The sequence below is a fragment of the Lontra canadensis genome, unplaced genomic scaffold, assembly GCF_010015895.1.
Source record: "Lontra canadensis isolate GAN:19392208 unplaced genomic scaffold, GSC_riverotter_1.0 scaffold103, whole genome shotgun sequence".
Taxonomy (NCBI): Eukaryota; Metazoa; Chordata; class Mammalia; order Carnivora; family Mustelidae; genus Lontra; species Lontra canadensis.
Genome location: NW_022631097.1, coordinates 4,140,915 through 4,166,054, shown reverse-complemented (window position 1 = coordinate 4,166,054; position 25,140 = coordinate 4,140,915). Strand labels below are relative to the sequence as shown.

Sequence of the window (25,140 nt, the reverse complement as noted above, 5' to 3'; positions counted from 1 at the left end):
CAGCCTGGGGCCCAATGTGGGGCTCAGTCTCAAGACCCTGAGATCATGACCTGAGCTGAAATCAAGAGTCAGATACATAACTGACTGAGCCACCCAGGCACCCTTCCCTTTCTTAATTCTTATCTGGAATATCTGAATATCACATGGTAATCATCTGTACAAAAAGCACACTGGGAGCTTATCAAATCACATTATTTATGCTGTTGAAATGTAATTTATACATACAAAGTTTGTATTCCTTTCTTCTTTGCTTTCTTTCTGAGCTAAGATTTCCTACCCATTATGTAGTTTGGATTTAGCTTGCATTGAAATACATTTTTAAATCTTAAATGTATATTCTGCTATATTTGGAATTTTGTTTATGGCTTTTCTTTTATATAATGATGTGTAAGATTCCATAGATGGTGCTATCTTAAAATGTAGAATAATTTCTGTAGCCGTCATGTGAAATTGTGACAGTTCTGGCTTTTTCTAAGATTGGATTTAATTATATTCTAGCACAACAACTTCTCTGGGGATATTCAGGTATGGTAACTGACTAAATGTTGTGTTTATTTGTAGCCTGATGTTTTTGTTCATTTGATTCTTTGAATCTTGTTTTTTCATTTACTGAAGTAGCTAGAGGTTATGTTAACATTCCCCCCCACCCCCCACCCCCGGGGGCTGATAACTATTTAAAGGAGAGAGGAAACTGTACCAATATAGGTTTATAGGTGGTTGTTGTACATACCACAATAAAACCATATTTAAATGATTTGAAAACATTTCATAGAACATTTGGTCTCAAAGAATTCTGCCGAAATTTGTATTTTAAGCTGTGGTTTTTAATGGGAAAGTGTGAATGAACGCACCTCTTTTAAATGATATACACAAATATTGAGATTAGAAAGTGTAGAAGGACCAAGTTCTGGGATCTGTGATGGCGAAGGGAGGAGTCTTTCTGGTACCCATAGTGGTGACTGGCTTACCATGGTGGCTGGGATGGGAGAGCATCCCTCTACTTGGCACACTGAGGAAAGTAAAGTGGCTAACACAGCTTTCATTTGGAACAGTCAGCTGATTGTTCTTACCGTGCCTAGTGTGTCATTTTACTGACTTTTTTTCTAAATAAAAATATTTTGACTCAGCTGGTATTATTTTCCCCCAGTTCATGTTTCACTTGGAAAATAAGAGGCTGCAATATTTGCTTAATGGACATTGTTTTTATGGTAAATGTTATTTTTTGAAGTCAGTCAATTCTTTGTAGTAAGCTGTACCCATACTCAATTGAGAAACCAAGTCATTGTTATATTGATGATTCCTATTAATATTAAATTTGGTTTCTAGCTTGTAAGTGGCTTGTCATCCACAGCTATTTTTACTATATATTTCTAAACCCTAATATATCCTATATTTGTAAGGTATAATCAAAGAAGAAGACAAAATGGTGGTAGGAGTAGGTTGTGTAGTTATCCTGTGCCTTAGGGACGCTCCTGGTAATGGCAATGACCTCTCCTGTTGTCTGGTGGCACCTTTTCTAGATGAACACTAGGACACCTTGAAGGGGCAGAATGCCAGTGTGGACTTCTTGAAAAGAAATTTGGCCACCAGTGGATTTTTGAACCACATTGGCAGGCTCCACGTTAGAGTGGACGTTCCCACTGGACCCCCATGGTCCCCCTCTCTCAGTGCTGCTCCTAGAGCTGCCTGGTGCCGGATGGCATGCTTGGCAGGCAGACATGTGCTTTCCTTTCCTTCATTGGTTCCTTTCTTTTCCCATCTTTCTTTCTGTTTCTTGGAAGATTTGACTCATCTGTAGCTTACCATTGAATGGACTTGCTCTCTGTCACATGTGTATTTTACAAAGAGATTTGGCTCACTCTACACAGTGGAGTGTAGTTAGAACTCATCAGTCATCAAAGCTGCCACTGCCCCTTTTTGTACAAGAAAAGTAGAAAGAGCTGTTGCTGTGCTCACAGCCTCGGACGCCCAGAGTCAGCAGTTGTGACTCCAAAGGAGTCTGGTCAAGTGTACTGAGCCCCAAGTCAGCAAAAGCATTCAGGACTGAGATTTTGTGGCTAAGTAAATACTGAAGTAGTCTATAATATCCTATTTTCATCTGTGTCAAAAATCTTTCTCAAAGTTGGTACTAAACATAAACGTGAATAAATATAAACAAAAAACATAGTGCAGTCTTTAAAGAGTGATTCAGTGTGTTGATATTTATTATTTTGAACAGACTGATAGTAAAGCAAAAACTGCTCTTAAAAGAGGTAGTTCTGAAATAATCATGTCTAATCTTAGTTTAGATAAAACAGTTCTGTCTTCAGGAACACTTTCAGTGCTGTCAAGTTGACCTCTTTTGACAGTGCTGATGATTTTCAAGGCTAGGGCAACAAAAACATAGTCATTTATTAAAATGCTATAAAAATTATTTTGCTGATACTGTTGGAGGTGCTTTATCATTTCGTTGGCTTTCTGACCTAAGACGTGACGACTTTTCTGTGTTAACATTTCTTCTTTAGCTAAAGGCTTAAATACAAAACTACATAGCAATCAGGACTTCAGATTAAACCCATATAAGTACTTAGAATTTGTCTTAATTTCATTTTCTCTCTCCTTTACTTTCCCTTATGTTTTTTTCAGTTGAGCATGACTGGTGTGTTAGTTGCATGTTATATGTGGTGTGGGTGTTTTCTTGGTATTTTATTTATACAGTAATATTAGCCCTTTTTCCTGAAGGTGGGTGTAGTTTTATGAATTGCTGGTTTCACACGAGGATACTAGACAGTGTCATCTACCAAATGCACGTCTTGTGGCAGTTATTAACGTACAGCACAGTGTGGTGTACATTTAATGTTTTGTTTTCATAGTGTTCTGAATTTTAATTTCTAACTCTTTTTTGTATCTTTGGTGTTAAATCCTTGCCTTACTTATGATTTGGATATTCTACTAATTCAATTCAGTAAGCATTTTTTTTTAGAACGTTGTTACTAAAACTTAATTATAAAAATTATATTTTAATGGAATTCATAGGTCAAGGAGAATGTACTAGTCAGACTATTGACAAGATTTTTTGATTTCTTAAATACTACTAGTTGATTTACCATAAATCACACATGTAGAAACTGAAGATTTTCAGAATTTGGGGATTGACATCTTCCAAAAGTTGCAAACATGTACCCTTGCTTAAATTTCTGTAGCAGTAATATAAAAATGTCTTACTGTAGCATGAAAGATAATTTTCTTAGTAGGAGGTAGAGTCATCTTCCTGATGTGTAAGAATCTGAAATAGGGATGTCTTCTCTTGGTTAAAAAATAGTGATGTACCAAAGTTTCAAAGGGCTTGAGACCCTTTTTTATAATTTTTTAAAATAGTCTTTTAAGAGTCTAGAAATTATATGTTCATGGGAAGAAAATTGTTAGTTTTCCATAAGATTGAATTTGAGATGCTTTTTATTTCTCTTTATGGGCTAACACAGACCTATAGGTATATAATGTTCTTGAAAAATCTTTTCCTATTGGTATTTTAAATACTCCAAAACACAAAATGCACTTAGAAATAGTGTTATTTTCTGGACCAGTGGTTAAGAATCAGCAAAAATGTTTTCCCCTGGACAAAATCTTACTAGTCTCCTCACTTATAAAACATCTAGAAGTAGAGCAGCTTGATGGGGGACAAGCCCTGCCTTCGCAGTAGACCCCAGCTGCTCCCATTCCTTGTCTCCAAGGCGTTTCTGCAAAATCCCAGGGCTCTGAAGAGCACACTTTAATAAATAAGTAATAGTAGCCAGGTAAAAGCTTATTTGGAAAATCTGTGAATATCGTCCCTGCTTGGGCGTGTAAATGGAGCAGTCTTGGAACCAGAACTTCATCCACATCCTTTTTCCAGAGAGAATTCAGGTCCCAGAAAGATTGACACCTACCTTACATATCAGGTTTTAGTGAGTGGAAGGAAAGTCTGTAAGTGTCCTCGCTGCCTTAGCTTCAGAGAGTGTTGGGCATCCGAGACAGGGACTCCCGTCTCATGCCCCTCTGTCATCCTGTGCAGCCACGTTTCCTTCCTGGACACATGAAGAAAGGAAATACATACTGGGTTTGCTTATAAATCACTTACCCTTAAATAGAATGGTACTTAGTTAAGCTTTAGCCACATTTTCTTTCATGCTTTTATTTGTGGACAGATAACCACTAAAAATTACTTTCCATGTTGATTCCATTTGTAGAACAGAATAGGATAATTTTTTAAAATACATGCAAATGCATTTTAAATATTTACTTAAAATAAGCACTTTCCAAAGAGAATTTTTTCCCCCATGAGTCATTGTAAATATAAGTGTATATGTAGATTCTCTGTCATTGTGTAAAAATTATTTTAGCCCAGGTATGCTGAATGTTTGCATTTTTACAGTGTACTTAAACCTTCTAAAAATGGCTTCATAGTACTATCTAGTCTGCAAGAATAGAAAGCTAAATAAGTTATAGTAGAGTTATATCTATTTATAACATTTCTGTATGTGATTTACAGGAAGACCATGTACTCAGCTGCAGCTTCTAAATCCAGAACGATTTGCACGTCTTATCAAAGAAGTAATGAATACATTCTGGCCTGGCAGAGAGTTGATTGTTCAGTGGTATCCATTTGATGAAGACAAAAATCACCCATCTGTTGCATGGCTTAAAATGGTTTGGAAGAATCTCTATATACATTTTTCAGAAGATTTGACTTTATTTGATGAGATGCCACTTATCCCCAGAACTACACTAGAAGAAGGTCAGACGTATGTGGAACTCATTAGACTCAGGATTCCATCATTAGTCATTTTAGATGATGAATCTGAAGCACAGCTTCCTGAATTTTTAGCAGACATTGTACAAAAACTTGGAGGGATTGTCCTTAAAAAATTAGATGCCTCCATACAGCATCCACTTATTAAAAAATACATTCACTCACCATTACCGAGTGCTGTTCTGCAGATAATGGAGAAGATGCCGTTGCAGAAATTGTGTAATCAGATAGCTTCACTGCTTCCCACACACAAAGATGCTCTGAGGAAGTTTTTAGCTAGTTTAACTGATATCAGTGAAAAAGAGAAAAGAATAATTCAGGAATTGCCAATATTCAAGCGAATTAACCATTTATCTGATCAGGGACTTTCCTCTTACACAAAACTAAAAGGCTGTAAGGTCTTGCACCATACGGCCAAACTTCCGCCAGATCTTCGACTCTCTATTTCAGTAATAGACAGTAGCGATGAAGCTACTATTCGCTTGGCAAACATGTTGAAAATAGAGAAGTTAAAGACCACTAATTGCTTAAAACTCATTTTAAAAGATATTGAAAACGCATTTTATTCACACGATGAGGTAACACACCTTATGTTATGGACCCTTGAGAATCTGTCCTCTCTTAAGAATGAGAATCCGAATGTGCTTGATTGGTTAATGCCACTGAAATTCATTCAGATTTCCCAGGAACAGATGGTGTCAGCCGGTGAACTCTTTGATCCTGATATAGAAGTACTAAAGGATCTCTTTTACGGTGAAGAAGAAACCTGCTTCCCACCTTCAGTTTTTACCTCACCAGATATTCTTCACTCTTTAAGACAGATTGGTCTGAAAAACGAAGTCAGTCTCAAAGAGAATAATGTTGTGCAAGTAGCAAAAAAAATTGAAGCCTTACAGGTCAGTTCTTGTCCAAATCAGGATGTTCTTCTAAAGAAAGCCAAAACACTCTTACTGGTTTTAAACAAGAATCACACGCTGTTGCAGTCGTCTGAAGGAAAGATGACCCTGAAGAAAATAAAATGGGTTCCAGCTTGCAAGGAAAGGCCACCAAACTACCCAGGCTCTTTAGTCTGGAAGGGAGATGTCTGTAACCTTTGTGCCCCACCAGATATGTGCGATGGAGCCCATGCGATTCTGGTTGGCTCGTCACTTCCCCTTGTTGAGAGTGTCCATATCAATTTGGAGAAAGCCTTAGGGATCTTCACCAAACCTAGCATCAGTGCTGTCTTAAAACATTTTAAAATTGTTGTTGACTGGTATACTTCGAAAACCTTTAGTGATGAAGACTACTATCAATTTCAACATATTTTGCTTGAAATTTATGGATTCATGCACGATCATTTAAATGAAGGGAAGGATGCTTTCAGAGCCTTAAAATTTCCATGGGTTTGGACTGGCAAAAAATTTTGTCCCCTTGCCCAAGCTGTGATAAAACCATTTCATGATCTTGACCTTCAGCCTTATTTGCATAGTGTGCCTAAAACCATGGCAAAATTCCATCAACTGTTTAAGGTCTGTGGTTCAATAGAGGAGTTGACATCAGATCATATTTCCATGGTCATTCAGAAGGTGTATCTCAAAAGTGACCAAGATCTCAGTGATCAAGAAAGCAAACAAAACCTTCACCTTATGTTGAATATCATCAGATGGCTTTACAGCAATCAGATTCCAGCAAGCCCCAACACGCCAGTTCCAATACATCATAGCAAAAATCCTTCTAAACTTATCATGAAGCCAATTCATGAGTGCTGTTATTGTGACATCAAAGTTGATGACCTCAATGACTTACTGGAAGATTCAGTGGAACCAATTATTCTGGTGCATGAGGACATACCCATGAAAACTGCAGAATGGCTGAAAGTTCCATGCCTTAGCACAAGACTGATCAATCCTGAAAACATGGGATTTGAGCAGTCAGGGCAAAGGGAACCACTTACTGTAAGAATTAAAAATATTCTGGAAGAATACCCTTCAGTGTCAGATATTTTTAAAGAACTGCTTCAAAATGCTGATGATGCAAATGCAACAGAATGTAGTTTCATGATTGATATGCGAAGAAATATGGACATTCGAGAGAATCTGTTGGACCCAGGCATGGCAGCTTGCCATGGACCTGCTCTGTGGTCATTCAATAATTCTCAGTTCTCAGATTCAGATTTTGTGAACATCACTAGGCTAGGAGAGTCTTTAAAGAGGGAAGAGGTTGACAAAGTTGGAAAATTTGGTCTTGGATTTAATTCCGTGTACCATATCACTGACATTCCCATCATCATGAGTCGAGAATTCATGATAATGTTCGATCCAAACATAAACCACATCAGTAAACACATTAAAGACAAATCTAATCCTGGGATCAAAATTAATTGGAGTAAACAACAGAAAAGACTAAGGAAATTTCCTAATCAGTTCAAGCCATTTATAGATGTTTTTGGCTGTCAGTTACCTTTGACTGTAGAAGCACCTTACAGCTACAATGGAACTCTTTTCCGACTGTCCTTTAGAACTCAACAGGAAGCGAAAGTGAGTGAAGTTAGTAGTACCTGCTACAATACGGCAGATATTTACTCTCTTGTGGATGAATTTAGTCTCTGTGGACACCGGCTTATCATTTTCACTCAGAGTGTGAACTCAATGTATTTGAAGTACTTGAAAATTGAGGAGACCAATCCCAGCTTGGCACAAGATACAGTCATAATCAGAAAAACCCCCTGCTCTTCCAAAGCATTGAGTGCCCCTGTCTTAAGTGTTTTAAAAGAAGCTGCTAGGCTCATGAAGGCTTGCAGCAGCAGTAATAAAAAGCCTCCTGCTGATGCGCCAAAGTCATCTTGCATTCTTCAGATCACAGTTGAAGAATTTCACCACGTGTTCAGAAGAATTGCTGATTTACAGTCACCACTTTTCAGAGGTCCAGATGACGACCTAACTGCTCTCTTTGAAATGGCTAAGTCTGGCCAGTCAAAAAAGCCATCAGATGAGCTGCCACAAAAAACAGTAGAGTGTACCACGTGGCTTATATGTACCTGCATGGACACAGGAGAGGCTCTCAAGTTTTCTCTGAATGAAAGTGGACGCAGACTAGGGTTGGTTCCTTGTGGGGCCGTGGGAGTTCTGCTGTCTGAAATCCAGGACCAGAAGTGGGCTGTGAAACCACATGTTGGAGAAGTATTTTGCTATTTACCCTTACGAATCAAAACAGGATTGCCAGTTCACATCAATGGGTGTTTTGCTGTTACTTCAAATAGAAAAGAAATCTGGAAGACGGACACAAAAGGACGATGGAATACTACCTTCATGAGGCATGTTATTGTGAAAGCTTACTTGGAGGCACTCAGTGTCCTGCGTGACCTGGCCGCTAATGGGGAGCTCATGGATTATACTTACTACTCAGTGTGGCCTGATCCCGAATTAGTTCATGATGATTTTTCTGTAATTTGCCAAGGATTTTATGAAGATATAGCTCATGGAAAAGGGAAAGAATTGACCAGAGTCTTCTCTGATGGATCCACGTGGGTTTCCATGAAGAATGTGAGATTTCTAGATGATTCTATACTTAAAAGAAAAGATGTTGGTCCAGCAGCCTTCAAGATATTTTTGAAGTACCTCAAGAAGACTGGGTCAAAAAACCTTTGTGCTGTTGAACTTCCTTCTTCAGTAAAATCAGGATTTGAAGAAGCTGGCTGCAAACAGATACTGCTTGAAAATACATTTTCGGAGAAGCAGTTTTTTTCCGAAGTGTTTTTCCCAAATATTCAAGAAATTGAAGCAGAACTCAGAGATCCTTTAATGAATTTTGTTCTAAATGAAAAAATTGATGAATTCTCAGGAATTCTTCGTGTTACTCCCTGTATTCCTTGCTCTTTGGAGGGGCATCCTTTGGTTTTACCATCAAGATTAATCCACCCCGAAGGACGAGTTGCAAAGTTATTTGATACTAAAGATGGACGGTTTCCTTATGGTTCTACTCAGGATTACCTTAATCCTATTATTTTGATTAAGCTGGTTCAGTTAGGCATGGCAAAGGATGACATTTTATGGGATGATATGCTGGAACGGGCACAGTCCGTGGCTGAAATTAATAAAAGTGATCATGCTGCTGCTTGTCTAAGAAGTAGTATCCTATTAAGTCTCATTGATGAAAAACTGAAAATAAGGGACCCTAGAGCAAAGGATTTTGCTGTAAAATATCAGACAATCCCTTTCCTTCCATTTCTAACAAAGCCAGCAGGATTTTCTTTGGACTGGAAAGGTAACAGTTTTAAGCCTGAGACCATGTTTGCGGCAACTGACCTTTATACGGCCGAGCATCAGGATATAGTTTGTCTCTTGCAACCAATTCTGAATGAAAACTCACATTCCTTCAGAGGCTGTGGTTCAGTGTCATTGGCCGTTAAGGAGTTTTTGGGGCTGCTAAGGAAGCCAACAGTTGATCTGGTTGTGAACCAATTGAAAGAAGTTGCAAAATCAGTTGATGACGGAATTACACTGTACCAGGAGAACATCACCAATGCGTGCTACAAATACCTTCATGATGCGATGATGCAAAATGAAATCATCAAATTATCAATTGTTGAAAAGTTGAAACCCTTTAGCTTCATTCTCGTTGAGAATGTGTATGTTGATTCAGAGAAAGTTTCTTTTCATTTGAATTTTGAAGCGGCACCATACCTTTATCAGCTGCCTAATAAGTACAAAAATAATTTCCGTGAGCTTTTTGAAAATGTGGGTGTGAGGCAGTCATTTACTGTTGAAGATTTTGCCCTTGTTTTGGAATCTATCGATCAAGAGAAGGGAACAAAGCAAATTACAGAAGAGAGTTTTCAGCTTTGCCGGCGAATAATTAGTGAAGGAATATGGAGTCTCATTAGAGAAAAGAAACAAGAATTTTGTGAGAAAAATTATGGCAAGATATTACTGCCAGATACTAATCTGAAGCTTCTCCCTGCTAAATCTTTATGCTACAATGATTGTCCCTGGATAAAAGTCAAGGACACCACTGTGAAATACTGTCATGCCGATATCCCCAGGGAAGTAGCTGTAAAGCTTGGAGCAGTCCCAAAGCGACATAAAGCCTTAGAGCGGTATGCATCCAACATCTGTTTTACCACGCTTGGCACGGAATTTGGGCAGAAAGAAAAACTAACCAGCAGAATTAAGAGTATCCTTAATGCCTATCCTTCAGAAAAGGAAATGTTGAAGGAACTTCTTCAAAATGCTGATGATGCAAAGGCCACAGAAATCTGTTTTGTGTTTGACCCCAGACAGCATCCGGTCGATAGAATATTTGATGATAAGTGGGCCCCACTGCAAGGGCCAGCACTTTGTGTGTACAATAACCAACCTTTTACAGAAGATGATGTCAGAGGAATTCAGAATCTTGGAAAAGGCACCAAAGAAGGAAATCCTTGTAAAACTGGACAGTATGGGATAGGGTTCAATTCTGTGTATCATATTACAGACTGCCCGTCTTTCATTTCTGGCAATGACATCCTGTGTATTTTTGATCCTCATGCCAGATATGCACCAGGAGCCACATCCGTCAGTCCTGGACGCATGTTCAGAGATTTGGATGCAGATTTTCGGACACAGTTCTCAGATGTACTGGATCTTTATCTGGGAACCCACTTCAAATTAGATAATTGCACAATGTTTAGATTTCCTCTTCGTAATGCAGAAATGGCAAAGGTTTCAGAAATTTCTTCAGTTCCATCATCAGACAGAATGGTCCAGAATCTTTTGGACAAGCTGCGGTCAGATGGGGCAGAACTTTTAATGTTTCTTAACCACATGGAAAAGATTTCTATTTGTGAAATAGATAAAGGTACTGGAGCTCTGAATGTGCTGTATTCTGTAAAGGGCAAGATCACTGACGGGGACAGATTGAAAAGGAAGCAGTTTCATGCATCTGTCATCGATAGCGTTACTAAAAAGAGACAGCTCAAAGACATACCAGTTCAACAGATAACCTATACTATGGATACCGAAGACTCCGAAGGGAATCTTACTACATGGCTCATTTGTAATAGGTCGGGCTTTTCAAGTATGGAAAAAGTGTCTAAGAGTGTTATATCCGCTCACAAGAACCAGGATATCACTCTCTTCCCACGTGGTGGAGTAGCTGCCTGCATTACTCACAACTATAAAAAACCCCACAGGGCCTTCTGTTTCTTGCCCCTCTCTTTAGAGACAGGATTACCTTTTCATGTGAACGGCCACTTTGCTCTGGATTCAGCCAGGAGAAATCTGTGGCGGGACGATAACGGAGTTGGTGTTCGCAGTGACTGGAACAACAGTTTAATGACAGCATTAATAGCACCTGCATACGTTGAATTACTGATCCAGCTGAAAAAGCGCTATTTCCCTGGTTCTGATCCAACATTATCAGTTTTACAGAACACACCTATTCATGTTGTAAAGGATACTTTAAAGAAGTTTTTATCATTTTTCCCAGTTAACAGGCTTGACCTACAGCCAGACTTATATTGTCTAGTGAAAGCCCTTTACAGTTGCATTCATGAAGACATGAAACGTCTTCTCCCTGTTGTGAGGGCTCCAAATATTGACGGCTCGGATTTACACTCTGCAGTTATAATTACTTGGATTAATATGTCTACTTCAAATAAAACCAGACCATTTTTTGACAACTTATTACAGGATGAATTACAACACCTTAAAAATGCAGATTACAACATCACGACCCGCAAGACCGTAGCGGAGAATGTCTACAGATTGAAACACCTACTTTTAGAAATCGGTTTCAACTTGGTTTATAACTGTGATGAAACCGCTAATTTATACCACTGTCTTATAGACGCAGATATTCCTGTCAGTTACGTCACGCCTGCTGATGTTAGGGCTTTTTTAATGACCTTTGCTTCTCCTGACACGAACTGCCACATTGGGAAGCTGCCTTGTCGTCTCCAGCAGACTAACCTAAAGCTTTTTCATAGTTTAAAGCTTTTAGTAGACTATTGTTTTAAGGATGCCGAAGAAAGTGAGATTGAAGTGGAGGGACTGCCCCTTCTCATTACACTGGACAGTGTTTTGCAAACTTTTGATGCCAAACGACCCAAGTTTCTGACAACATACCATGAGTTGATTCCATCCCGAAAAGACTTGTTCATGAATACATTATATTTGAAATACAGTAGTATTTTATTGAACTGTAAGGTGGCAAAAGTGTTTGACATTTCCAGCTTTGCAGATTTGTTATCCTCTGTGTTGCCTCGTGAGTATAAAACCAAAAATTGTACAAAGTGGAAGGATAATTTTGCAAGTGAGTCTTGGCTTAAGAATACATGGCATTTCATCAGTGAGTCTGTAAATGTGAAAGAAGATCAAGAAGAAACACAACCAACATTTGACATTGTTGTTGATACCCTGAAAGACTGGGCCTTGCTTCCCGGAACAAAGTTTACCGTTTCAGCGAACCAGCTGGTTGTTCCTGAAGGTGACGTTCTGCTTCCTTTGAGTCTCATGCACATTGCAGTTTTTCCAAATGCCCAAAGTGATAAAGTTTTTCATGCTCTCATGAAAGCTGGCTGTATTCAACTTGCTTTGAACAAAATCTGCTCCAAAGACAGTGCATTTGTTCCTCTGTTGTCACGTCACACAGCAAACATAGAGAGCCCCACAAGCATTTTAAAGGCTGTACACTATATGGTTCAGACTTCAACATTTAGAACTGAAAAATTAGTAGAAAATGACTTTGAAGCACTTTTGATGTATTTCAATTGCAATTTGAGTCACTTGATGTCCCAAGAGGACATAAAAATTTTGAAGTCACTTCCATGCTACAAATCCATCAGTGGTCGCTACATGAGCATTGCAAAATTTGGAACATGCTATGTACTCACAAAAAGTATCCCTTCAGCTGAAGTGGAAAAATGGACACAATCATCATCGTCTGCATTTCTTGAAGAAAAAATACACCTGAAAGAACTATATGAGGTTCTTGGATGTGTACCTGTAGATGATCTTGAGGTATACTTGAAACACCTTTTACCAAAAATTGAAAATCTCTCATATGATGCAAAATTAGAGCACTTAATCTATCTTAAGAATAGATTGTCAGGTATTGAGGAACTGTCAGAAATCAAGGAACAACTTTTTGAAAAACTGGAAAGTTTATTGATAATCCATGATGCTAACAGTCGACTAAAGCAAGCAAAACATTTCTATGATAGAACAGTGAGAGTTTTTGAAGTTATGCTTCCTGAGAAATTGTTTATTCCTAAGGACTTCTTTAAAAAATTGGAACAACTTATAAAGCCCAAAAATCAAGCCACGTTTTTGACCTCGTGGGTGGAATTCTTAAGAAATATCGGACTGAAGTACATACTCTCCCAACAGCAGTTGCTGCAGTTTGCTAAGGAAATCAGTGTGAGAGCTAATACAGAAAACTGGTCCAAGGAAACATTGCAAAATACTGTTGATATCCTTCTCCATCATATATTCCAAGAACGAATGGATTTGTTATCTGGAAATTTCCTGAAAGAACTTTCTTTGATACCGTTCTTGTGTCCTGAGCGGGCCCCTGCCGAATTCATTAGGTTTCATCCTCAGTACCAAGAGGTCAGTGGAACACTTCCCCTCATAAAGTTCAATGGAGCACAGGTAAACCCCAAATTCAAGCAGTGTGATGTGCTCCAGCTCCTTTGGACATCCTGCCCCATTCTTCCAGAGAAAGCTACACCGTTGAGTATCAGAGAACAAGAAGGTAGTGAGCTTGGTCCACAGGAACAGCTCGAACAAGTTCTAAGCATGCTTAATGTGAACCTGGATCCTCCTCTTGATAAGGTCATTAATAACTGCAGAAACATATGCAACATAACTACTTTGGATGAAGAGATGGTAAAAACTAGAGCAAAGGTCTTAAGGAGCATATATGAATTTCTCAGTGCAGAAAAAAGGGAGTTTCGGTTTCAACTGCGGGGGGTTGCTTTTGTGATGGTAGAAGATGGTTGGAAACTCCTGAAACCCGAGGAGGTAGTGATAAATCTAGAATATGAGTCTGATTTTAAACCTTACTTGTACAAGCTACCTTTAGAACTGGGCACATTTCACCAGTTGTTTAAACATCTGGGTACTGAAGATATTATTTCAACGAAGCAATATGTTGAAGTGTTGAGCCGCATATTCAAAAATTCTGAAGGAAAACAGCTGGATCCTAATGAAATGCGCACAGTTAAGCGAGTAGTTTCTGGCTTGTTCAAGAGTCTGCAGAATGACTCCGTCAAGGTGAGGGGTGATCTGGAGAACGTACGAGACCTCGCACTTTACCTTCCGAGCCAGGACGGCAGGCTGGTGAAGTCCAGCATCTTAGTGTTTGATGACGCTCCGCATTACAAAAGTAGAATCCAGGGGAATATCGGTGTGCAGATGTTGGTTGACCTTAGCCAGTGCTACTTAGGGAAGGACCATGGCTTTCATACTAAACTGATAATGCTCTTTCCTCAAAAACTCAGACCCCGTTTACTGAGCAGTATACTTGAAGAACAGTTAGATGAAGAGACTCCCAAAGTCTGTCAGTTTGGAGCGTTGTGTTCTCTTCAGGGCAGATTGCAGTTACTCTTGTCTTCTGAGCAGTTCATCACGGGCCTGATTAGAATTATGAAGCATGAAAACGACAACGCTTTCCTGGCCAATGAAGAAAAAGCCATAAGACTTTGCAAAGCCCTAAGAGAAGGACTGAAAGTGTCCTGTTTTGAAAAGCTTCAAACAACATTAAGAGTTAAAGGTTTTAATCCCATTCCCCACAGCAGAAGTGAAACTTTTGCTTTTCTGAAGAGATTTGGTAATGCAGTCATTCTGCTGTACATACAGCACTCAGACAGTAAGGACATTAACTTCTTGTTAGCGTTGGCAATGACACTGAAGTCAGCAACGGACAATTTGATTTCTGACACCTCCTATTTAATTGCAATGCTAGGATGCAACGATATTTACAGGATCAGTGAGAAGCTTGACAGTTTAGGAGTAAAGTATGACTCTTCAGAACCATCAAAACTTGAACTTCCAATGCCCGGCACCCCAATACCTGCTGAAATCCATTATACTCTGCTTATGGATCCAATGAACGTTTTTTACCCTGGAGAGTATGTTGGGTACCTTGTTGATGCCGAAGGTGGTGATATCTATGGATCGTACCAGCCAACATACACATACGCGATTATTGTACAAGAAGTTGAAAGGGAAGATGCTGATAATTCTAGTTTTCTGGGAAAGATATATCAGATTGATATTGGCTATAGTGAATATAAAATAGTTAGCTCTCTCGATCTGTATAAGTTTTCAAGGCCTGAGGAAAGCTCTCAGAGCAGAGACAGTGCCCCATCTACACCCACCAGCCCTACTGAGTTCCTAGCCCCTGGTCTACGAAGCATCCCTCCTCTTTTCTCCAGTAGAGAAAGCCATAAGACCTCCTCTTCAAAGCATCATTCCCCCAAAAAGCTCAAGGTGAATTCTTTACCAGAAATCTTAAAAGAAGTAACATCAGTGGTGGAGCAAGCTTGGAAGCTTCCAGAATCTGAAAGAAAAAAGATTATTAGGCGGTTGTATTTGAAATGGCACCCGGACAAAAATCCGGAGAATCACGACATGGCTAATGAAGTCTTTAAACATTTGCAGAACGAAATCAACAGACTAGAGAAACAGGCTTTTCTAGATCAAAACGCAGACAGAGCCTCAAGGCGGACATTTTCAGCCTCGGCATCCCGGTTTCAGTCAGACAAGTACTCATTTCAGAGATTTTATACTTCATGGAATCAAGAAGCAACGAGCCATAAATCTGAGAGGCAACAACAAAACAAAGAAAAAAGCACACCTTCAGCTGGCCAGACTTACTCTCAGCGGTTCTTCGTTCCCCCCACTTTCAAGTCAGTTGGTAATCCAGTTGAAGCACGGAGATGGTTAAGACAAGCCAGAGCCAATTTTTCGGCTGCCAGGAATGACCTTCATAAAAATGCCAATGAGTGGGTGTGCTTTAAGTGTCACCTCTCTACCAAATTAGCTCTGATTGCCGCTGACTATGCCGTGAGAGGGAAGTCTGATAAGGATGTCAAGCCCACTGCACTTGCACAAAAAATAGAGGAGTACAGTCAGCAACTTGAAGGACTGACCAATGACGTCCACACGTTGGAGGCTTATGGTGTGGACAGTTTAAAAACAAGGTACCCTGATTTGCTTCCTTTCCCACAGATCCCAAATGACCGGTTCACTTCTGAGGTTGCTATGAGGGTGATGGAATGTACTGCCTGTATTATCATAAAACTTGAAAATTTTATACAACAAAAAGTGTGAAGGTATTAAAAAAAAAAAAGAGCTAGAGCTTGACTGTCATAGCACAAATGTGAATTGCTGTACTTCTTACGCTTCGTTGCCATTTCTTTAAGAAATTGTATAAAGCACATTGCAGATCACTGGGAAGGACTTTGGGGTTGTTGTTAACGTGAAAATCAATGGAGGACCCTGACTGAATCTAAAAGAGAAGGATTTTGAAGACGGTGAGCTGCAGAATTGCTAGATGTATTTGAATGGCTAGGATGGCACATTATTGAACTGCACTTTATGTAACCAAAGCTTAGCGGTTTGTTAGATAAGAGTCTCTGTGTGTCTGTGATCAGGATGGGGTTACTTTTCTGTTTTTAACATAGTATTTTTGAAGGCGCTAATGAAACACTGGACTTATCATTGGTTTAAACAAATAAGGGGAATTAAGTATTTGGCGTTGTTCACTTCTTTAATTGGATCCTTTTTTGGATGCATTATTATCAGCTGGATCTGATTATGAATTTGTTGCAATTTTACATCTTAAATACTCAGTACATTTAAAAATGGTACAGTATTTTAATCCTGAAGATTACTTGATTAAGAGTATGCAGATAGTTCTTCTTAGGGTGCATTGAGTGCACTTTACGTCTTTATTTTAAATGGTTTTTTACATCTTATGTTTACAGGCTTCCTATTTCATGAAGGTAACAAATGGAAAATTCAAAATGGTGGCAGTTCTTATCAGCAGATGTTAATATTGCGTCCAAGAACTGCTTCCCAAAACAACATTTATCAATGGTTAGGACATTTGCTTTCTGTTTGTTTGTACATATTTTCCACAAATATCATAATTTATATTGCGTGATTGAACAGGATGCAATCTTTCGTTGTCTAAAGGTGCTGCGGTTAAAAAAAAATCTCTTCTTTAAACATGGCACTTAGTGGAGTTTTTTTGGATTTTACTTTGAAAACATGAAAAAAGTGTAAAATCATTGTGACAATATCCACTAGTTTATAAAAGAGGAATTGTCAGCTTGCATTTTCCCCATGAATGATTCAGAACTGACATTTGATTTTCATCCTGTGTGTCCTACTATACTGTACTTACTTCAGCATATTTCTTTTGCAGAATGTAAACAAAAGGTAATGATAGTTTATATAAGTGTGCTGGCTGTAAATGATGCTAAATATAATATTTTATGCAATTAAGGGCTTATGGAATATATTAAAACTTTTTTACTTTTATGGTAATAAGGAATGTTTGTGCCTCGACTATTGTATTGCTTCTGGATGTGAAGCTGTGTAATTATTTCTGCTATTATAGTAAGTGCCACACTTTTAATAAAGTAAATGTACATATCAAATTGTTGTAACTGGTATTTCTGAAAATCAAACTTAGACTCTTCCTTTATAACATTTAGATATATGCACATATGTGTATTTATTGGCAATATTTATGATAGAATTTTTTTATTATATTTTAGACTGGAATTTTAGTACATTCTTTTTTTTACGATTGTGTATTAAGTACTTGATATGTACTGGGTTTATTAGGTGCTAGTTAAGAGTTTTATTTTCCCTTTTTAGGGAATAAGACTAGCTGATAATGTATGTTATGGTATGTGTGTGTGTGTGTGCACACGTGCACACACACATACATATATTTGGACGTAGATACGTTAAATATTACAGTTCTTCCATAGGTAGAGGCTGAATTAATATTTACCTTGCCTCACGAGGGGGCTGCATGTCTGGGGCTAGTTTACACTTGAGCCCTAACAGATAGAAAATGTTCATCCTTATACCTGAGAGGTCTTCAAAACTAGGCAGACCAGGGCGAAGAGTTTTCTGTTCTGGTGCTTACCGTATTCTGGGTCTTGAACTTTCTGGGATGTCTTAAAAAGTGCTTGCTACTTTGAAACTCAGATTCAGTACTTGAAATATATTTTATTGTTTTTTGATACTAAAAGGTACACAGAAAACCTTGTCTGGCCATTGTGGTAGTTGAGCTAGGTGGAGTTCTGTTTTGTTTTTTTTTTCATATACTTTAAAAAAAAGGTTCATAATACCTTATATACGACCCTTGGATCCAAATGTATTTTAGAATTTGGATATTAGAAAGTTAATACAAGTATTCCCATTTGGGTTGGTAGCACTCTTAAACACATTAATATTTCTGCCATGAAACCTATGAATACGCACCCTAACTTGAGTATGTAGGCCTGACAGATAACCTCACCTGAATTCCAGTCAGATCTTGCCACCAATAGTTTGCAGCAGGCATATTTGGAAAGTGTTCCTATTTTTGAAGCTTCTTAGATTTTGAAATTCAGGATGAGGAATTTTTGATGTGAACTAACTTTTGAATTTTATTATTTCATGCTTTCCCGCAATTTCACTTTTCTTATTAAAAGGAACGTGGAAACTGCCTGTGTGTGGAGTAGCCACTCCTGAGTAGCACACAGTCTAGCAGGTTCTGTGCTGCCAGATGAGCGGAGGAGGGGGTTGGTGTTGGTGGAATCTTTCATAGCATCTGCGAGGAAGCTCAGGGAGAGCCGTGCAGCCCAGGTAGTTTAAAAAGCAGCAGGGAAGGTGACTTCTTGATCTCTGGGTTGTGAGTTTGAATCCCACGCTGGGCATAGAGATTACTTAAAAATGAAATCTTAAAAATAAATAAAAGGAGTGAATGAATGAATGAGTAAAAAAATAAAAAGCAGTGGGGAGTTGTTTGTGGTGGGGGGTGGCGGTTGGGAGTGCCGAGAGCCCAAGGATGTTGGCAAAATGTTCAAGTAGTGTTTAATAAAATAAAGAGCAGTTGTTCACGGGTCCGATGTTCTGACGCATGGCACCCCTGAACTGGGTGCCAGTCGACATCTTCCAGACTTTGTATGTTTTGTAGCTCTCGAGGGTAAAAATTGTAGTGCTGGTAGAAAAGAGTAATTAGAGAAGATTTTAATTAGTCCTGTATTCATCAGGGTTCTACCTGAGAAACAGAACCAGTAGTAGATGTCCAGATGTAGGTACACGGGGAGATCTATTTCCAGGAAGTGACCGGTGACCGTGGGGGCAGTGGGGGCGTGATCCAGAGTGTGACCCACTTGCCCGCGGCTAAAGCTGCTAACTGCCCATGGGATGTCCTCGCGCTTTGGCTTCCAAAGGTTTTTTTCGTTCTCTTGTTTGAACAAATATGGTTTAAAGTAGTGCCATTCATTCATTCACTCACAAACAGCTCCAGAGCACCGCGTGCCGGCGTTCTGTCAGGTGTTGGGGACGGGTAGGTGCACACGCCATCCCAGAAGTGAGGCTGCACTGTCTGTTCAGCTAAAAATGGATTTCGACCTAGCAGTGCCCTTAGATCCTCTTGTTCTGCCTGCATGTTTACACCCGATACAAAAGTTTATTTGGTTTTGAAACAACAGCAAATCTGAAATGGAATTTAAAAGAGGGCAAACTGCTAAGGTGGAGTAGGAATTGATGTTTTAAATCAGGGAAGGAAGAGGCAAAAAACTAGATAGACACCACCTAACAGCCTTTCTGAACAGCTTCTGCTCTCCTTCACTGACCCCAGAGCAGTGGAGATCGACCTGGTGGCTGGATTGCGGTGGGGGGGGGGCGGGGAAGGCCGCCAACATGTAGCTCACCCTTTCCTTTTACTTTGAATTTGGCTGCCTTCAGAACAGGGACATCGGTCCATCCTCTTCCACGTGGCGAGCTGTGGGAAGTCAGGGGCCCACAGCTCTCCCTAAGATGGGAGGGGGTCCTGTAATACTCGGGTCTTAGGGGAGTCCATTTTGCAGCAAATTAAACTTTTTTACTATTAAATCTGACATGTTGGTCTTCATCTTTCTGACTTGTACCTACTCAGCTGGTTTGGAAATTGAAAAAGAAACAAGGGCTGTTTTTTGAGGTCACTCAAATATCAACATCGATAGTTTCCAGCCACTTAGTATATAGGAGTACTGGTGGACACAGCTCATTACGTATGTTCATAGTCGTGACCTTGGACTTTCAAGGAACATTTAAATTAAATTGCATAATGTGTTTTAAAAGATAGGTTTATGTACTATATTTTATAATACAACCTATCTAAAAGTTTTGATTTTGACTGGGGATAAATTCCTTATCACTCTGGAGAATGCAGCTATCTGCAACTTCTTTCATGATTCCAGATAACATCTTTTATTGAAAGGGTTCTATCCTCCATAATTACTCCTTGATTCTTTTTCTTGACCTTGTGCCATCCAAGCTTGAAGACATTGGTTTTGCACAAACACGGAGCAAGAGAGTAAATATGACCGGGCCAAGGCAGCACTACTTACTAGGACAGTAGGAATGCTGTAGCAGGAAAGCAGACATTAACTGAAGCAATCAGGACTTTATTAAATGGAAAAGGTGAATACCAATTTATAACCTAAAAATACCTACCCCTTGTGAAACTTTGGGTGCATTATATTTAGAGCTGAATTTGCTCTTAACCACTCAGGACACACCTAATTTTTGTTTCGTAATTTCAAGCGTTTATGCACATAAGTTTGAAAATCCAGGATTTGTTCTAAGCAGGCAATGCTGTTAATTGACCTTGTTAAAACAGCACGAGAAATCAAAAGTTCACTTTTCTACTTTCAGTTCTGAGACTGCAGAAAATGAATCTGAACTCGTGTTTACAGTTATAAATCCTATAAATAGAAAGTTGCAATGCTGTTGGTCCTACCACATCTTGTGCTACTTGGAGATCCTAATTATAACAACTGGTGAAACACAAACCAAACCAAACCAAACCCACCAGTCTTTGTGACGACTGGCATTTTACAAGTGAGTGAGGGGCTTACACAAGGCCAGCCTGTTTTCATAGGTGCACTGTGTCCTATTTGACTTATATAGCAACACATACAACCAGCTGGTATTAAAGCTACTTTCAAAAATGAAGAGACAGATTCTATGAAGTGACATCTAGTCTCTACTGTTGTGTAAGAGGTTCACACACAGGCTGGGCAGTTTTGAGTCCCACCACCTATCAGCTGTTTGATCCTAGTGGATTTTCGTTTCTTCACTTGTCAAAAGAATATCACCCCATCTACACAGTTCTCACGCAGGTTGGTGTTTGGATGGAATGAGACAACATACCAGAGATTTTCGAAACGAAAACAGCTGTTCATATGTAGGATCACATTTCAGTTTAGTTCCACTAGCTGCTGCATGACCTTCTGACTTGTCCTAGCTGAACCTTTTTTTAATTACCAAGTAACTTGGGAGAAAATATTACCTCAAAACACTGTCATGGGGATTAAAGGAAGGAAGACAAACTGAAGTTTATGAAAAATGTAGGTTGATTTTTATTGCTTATGACTATATATATAAAGAAAACATGATTCATTTTATATGATTTACTCCTTTGATTACATATTGAAAATCGGATCAACCCAAGTCCCCTCAAAACCTGACGATTTCTTGTGAAACCTGACACACTTTGCATTAAAATGAGAGAACTTGTGGGTTTGGGTGATACAGTGGGAACAGCACATAGAACTTTGGGGGCATTTTAGTATTGATGAATGTTACTTTTATGGGGAGTTAGATATTCACAGTTGAACAGCATAAATTAATTCCACAGAGCAATTAAATATTTCATTGTAGATTGATTATCCACAAGAAAGAAAAAGTCACAATGGCACTGATGAAAATAAACCTAGTGGAATAAAGACTTTTTTTTTTTGGCTATTGCCAGACTTTTGTGTCTAATATGCACATACCACTCTGAGATCATGTATTTTCATCAGAACACCATCACTGGTACATTTTTCTGAGTTCCTTTTGAAAGCGTGCCCTCCTACTTTCCATCCACCATCCACCAGGAAGTCAAGTTGCTTGGTGTGAAGGCTTGAGGTCAGCGTCTATAAAGCTCACTGAAATGAGGCAGGTGCTCCGTGGACAACTCAGGGGCTTTAGAGACAGATGTGACTGTTTTCATGGCACGTGGTACCTGCGCCAGCCACAGACAGGTAAAGCTTCCCATCCGGACACACACAGATTTCATACAGTCTTTGTGAGTTGCTGGCAGCACCCTGAGTCCCCTGAACCAACTTGGGTAAACACACAGTTTCAGCATCAAGCACAAGCTGTTTGGGAGAAAACAAGAGATGAAGTGGTAAAGGAGAATGAACATGATAGCATGAAACTCCTATCTCAAAATGCTCCAAACAGATTAGTTTCTTCTTTGCAAAGAAAATGAAATAGGCACCTGACTTGACTTAAGACATTATCAGGCTCTTTTAAAGCCTATTTCTGTTTTCTATTCAGGCAGGGGCTTAATAACTCCTTCTCCAAACTGAAAAGAAGTCTTTTTTTTTTTTTTTAAACCCATTGTGCTAGTTGAGCTAGGAAGATTTATAATGCTATACTAAAAACACCTTTCAGAATTATCTGAAAAAAAAAAAAGTTTTGTTAATTCACGTATGTCTTGTGACCTATTTTGACTTTATGCTAAATCACCTTCTCTACCCCCGTTAGGATAAAATACAGGCCTCAGAAATAAATTCACCTAAATAATTTTTACCTCTGAATGTTGAAATTTCTGCTGGTTTTGTTTTCCTGTGAGAGGCCATTAACTTTATCCTATTAGCTACCAACCATTTCCCTAACTTCTAAAATATTATTTGAAACTCAGCGCCTTCTTGTAGATGTGGAAAAAGCAGTAGATACACAGACCAAAGCCAACTAAAATTAAATGAAAGCTATTGGGATTTTTGTTCCCATGACAATTTAGTTACATTGAAATGTAAACAGATGGCCATGAACTGAGGTTGGGAAATCTTTTTGGGAACAAGGAACAAGGAACCATCCCACCAATCTTACCCATACCGGGGCATTTACTTATTAGAAGGAATTAAAGCATGTCATGGGCGGGCATAATGTTTTTCCTTGCAAACAATGTTGGACACTTCCTCTCATCCATGAACTCCGCTTTTTTCATAACCCGATGCTTGCAGTCTGTATGCCCTCTTGGAAGACTGACCACTGCCATGGGTAGGTGGAACAGTATTAGAAGTATTAGAAGCAAAGCTTTACCTTGTGGTCTGGGACACCGTCAGAGTAAATGAAATTAAATGTGTATTGTATTTTTTTTTTTTAATATAGAACCTACTTATGTTATTGTCCAGTGCTTTGGGTTCTGTGGCTACCTGGTTTTCATAAATGTGAGTTTAGCTTTTCCTTGTTGGCTTCTCTGCTCTCGTTTCTTATGGTTAATCAGTGAATATGTTTTCTAGTTGTTATTTTTTTTTTCTTGCTCTTCTAGCAAACTCTAGTCACTAGCAGTCTACATACCCCTTCCTTGATCACCTGCATTATCTTTATGGGAATATATCCCCTCACTTTGAACTAGCTCCCAGTAATAAGGGGCATTAACTTAAGAGTCAGGCTATGTACTACTATAAAAATGGCACCTTATTTGTGGAAATAAGTGAGACTATTTCAAAACTAAAATTAGTATTTTTTTTCAAGGTAATAGGTAATATATTCTAAATATGAAGTGACATTATAATTTAGTAATGAGATTCCAAAATGCTTGACTTCCATTTTTGCATTTATCTGCTCTTGGCACCATAACTTCTTAAATTGCAACTTGAAAGGGCTTCACTGGATGTCTTGTACATTCTACTAGCAGCCTGCCAATGGACAGGTCCTGTCCACACTCATGAGCTGCCTCTCATGGCCTCCATTTGCTGCCTCAACCACACCTTCCTCTTAGTATCAAATTAATATAATAATTTCAAAATGTTGCCACCCATATTACCACATTGCTTTCTCACTGCCCTGTGACATAGTTAAGCAATCTTATTTTTCCTACTGACAAATGAAAAGATAGGTCCAGGTCTGGAGAGGCCTGTTAATGTTCCTGAACTCAGAGGTAAGGAATCGATCTAGTACTAGAGCAATCAGTGTGGAGCAGAGAGGGCTTTACTGCCTCATTATGGCTTTGGCTTGTACCAGTGAGGTTTTATTTCTGGACTTGAAGTTCCAGACTTTATCCTTATTGTGGCTGACTTTTAAAGCTCTAATTTTTCATATTTAATTTTTATTTAAATATAATTTGATGTGAGCAAGCATAGCCATGAAAGGCAACAACGGGTCATGGTTGTCATTTACAGGTAACGCCCAGTGACCCTGCCCCATTGAGAGTAGTTGGATCAGTAGGTATGGAGGAATTGATAGTTTCTGTCTGCTCTGAAAGTCATCAGGACATACAACAGGAGCTTCATACACCAAACTCACCATTCCATCACTACTTTGAAAAATGATATCCATTTGAGAAAGAGCCTCAATTTTCCCAGCATGAGCTTTAATATGAACACCCTTTGGGGCATCCATGCTTAGACTGCGTGTGGGGGATTCTAATCTGAAATGAGGGAAAGAAACAACAAAAAAATAGTATTAAAAAAAAAAAGCCACCCAAGGATTCCCTCATTGAATGGCTTTGCATACAAAATACAATTAATAAAGTATATAGCATCATGATGTCATTCTTGAATGCTAATATAGTATACATTCTTTACCAAGAAATCCAGAAATAATGTGCAGTAAAGAAATTAACTTCCCATTAATATGAGTCTACAACATTACTATCCTCTAAAAACATATAAAAACATATAAAAGCATTACACAGCTGTACCCCCCACATGGTAGTTTCAGATGGCAGGGTTAAACACTCTGCATATCACACCAGAAGAAAATGCTATTTCTGAATAACTTTGTAGAACTATCTTTTTACTGAAAACACAAACCTGTCTGGGCAAAAGACAAACTTATGGGTAAGACATTCAGTCTACCTCTTCACAAAGTGGAATGTAAGGTTAGTCTTTAGGTTTTGTTTGCATTTATTTATTAATTTTTTTTTTTTTTAAATTTAGGAGGATTAGAGGGCAGATGTGAAGATTTCTTTTGGGAAAATACTGAACTGATAGGGTTGGGATACAGAATGGAGACTGTCTCAGCTGGCTTTGTTTTTGCATAATTCATCAGAATCTCCTTGTGACTAAATCAAACTTAAAGAACAGGAGTATATGAGTCAGAGAAATTCCATTTGGTTCTGCCTGAAAAATACTAAAT

The 25,140-nt window shown here is 38.8% G+C and overlaps 2 protein-coding genes across 7 annotated transcripts in view; one reads left to right on the top strand and one right to left on the bottom strand.

Moving 5' to 3' along the window:
• The window catches only part of SACS (sacsin molecular chaperone), an 88,572-nt gene extending 71,173 nt beyond the window's left edge, over positions 1-17,399 (top strand). For 3 of the 4 annotated variants that reach the window (XM_032838258.1, XM_032838259.1, XM_032838260.1), the window contains 2 exons: positions 499-525; positions 4,508-17,399. In XM_032838258.1, coding sequence (XP_032694149.1) covers positions 499-525; positions 4,508-16,065 — 11,585 coding nt within the window. In that variant the 3' untranslated portion in view covers positions 16,066-17,399. The remainder of the gene's footprint in view (positions 1-498; positions 526-4,507) is intronic. The other variant, XM_032838261.1, reaches the window with a different exon arrangement.
• A 3,945-nt stretch (positions 17,400-21,344) lies between these two features.
• Positions 21,345-25,140, bottom strand: part of SGCG (sarcoglycan gamma) — a 143,980-nt gene continuing 140,184 nt past the window's right edge. For all 3 annotated transcript variants that reach the window (XM_032838198.1, XM_032838196.1, XM_032838197.1), the window contains 2 exons: positions 24,307-24,430; positions 21,345-22,151 (listed from right to left, as the gene is read on the bottom strand). In XM_032838198.1, the coding sequence (XP_032694089.1) occupies positions 21,978-22,151; positions 24,307-24,430 (298 nt within the window). In that variant the 3' untranslated portion in view covers positions 21,345-21,977. The remainder of the gene's footprint in view (positions 22,152-24,306; positions 24,431-25,140) is intronic.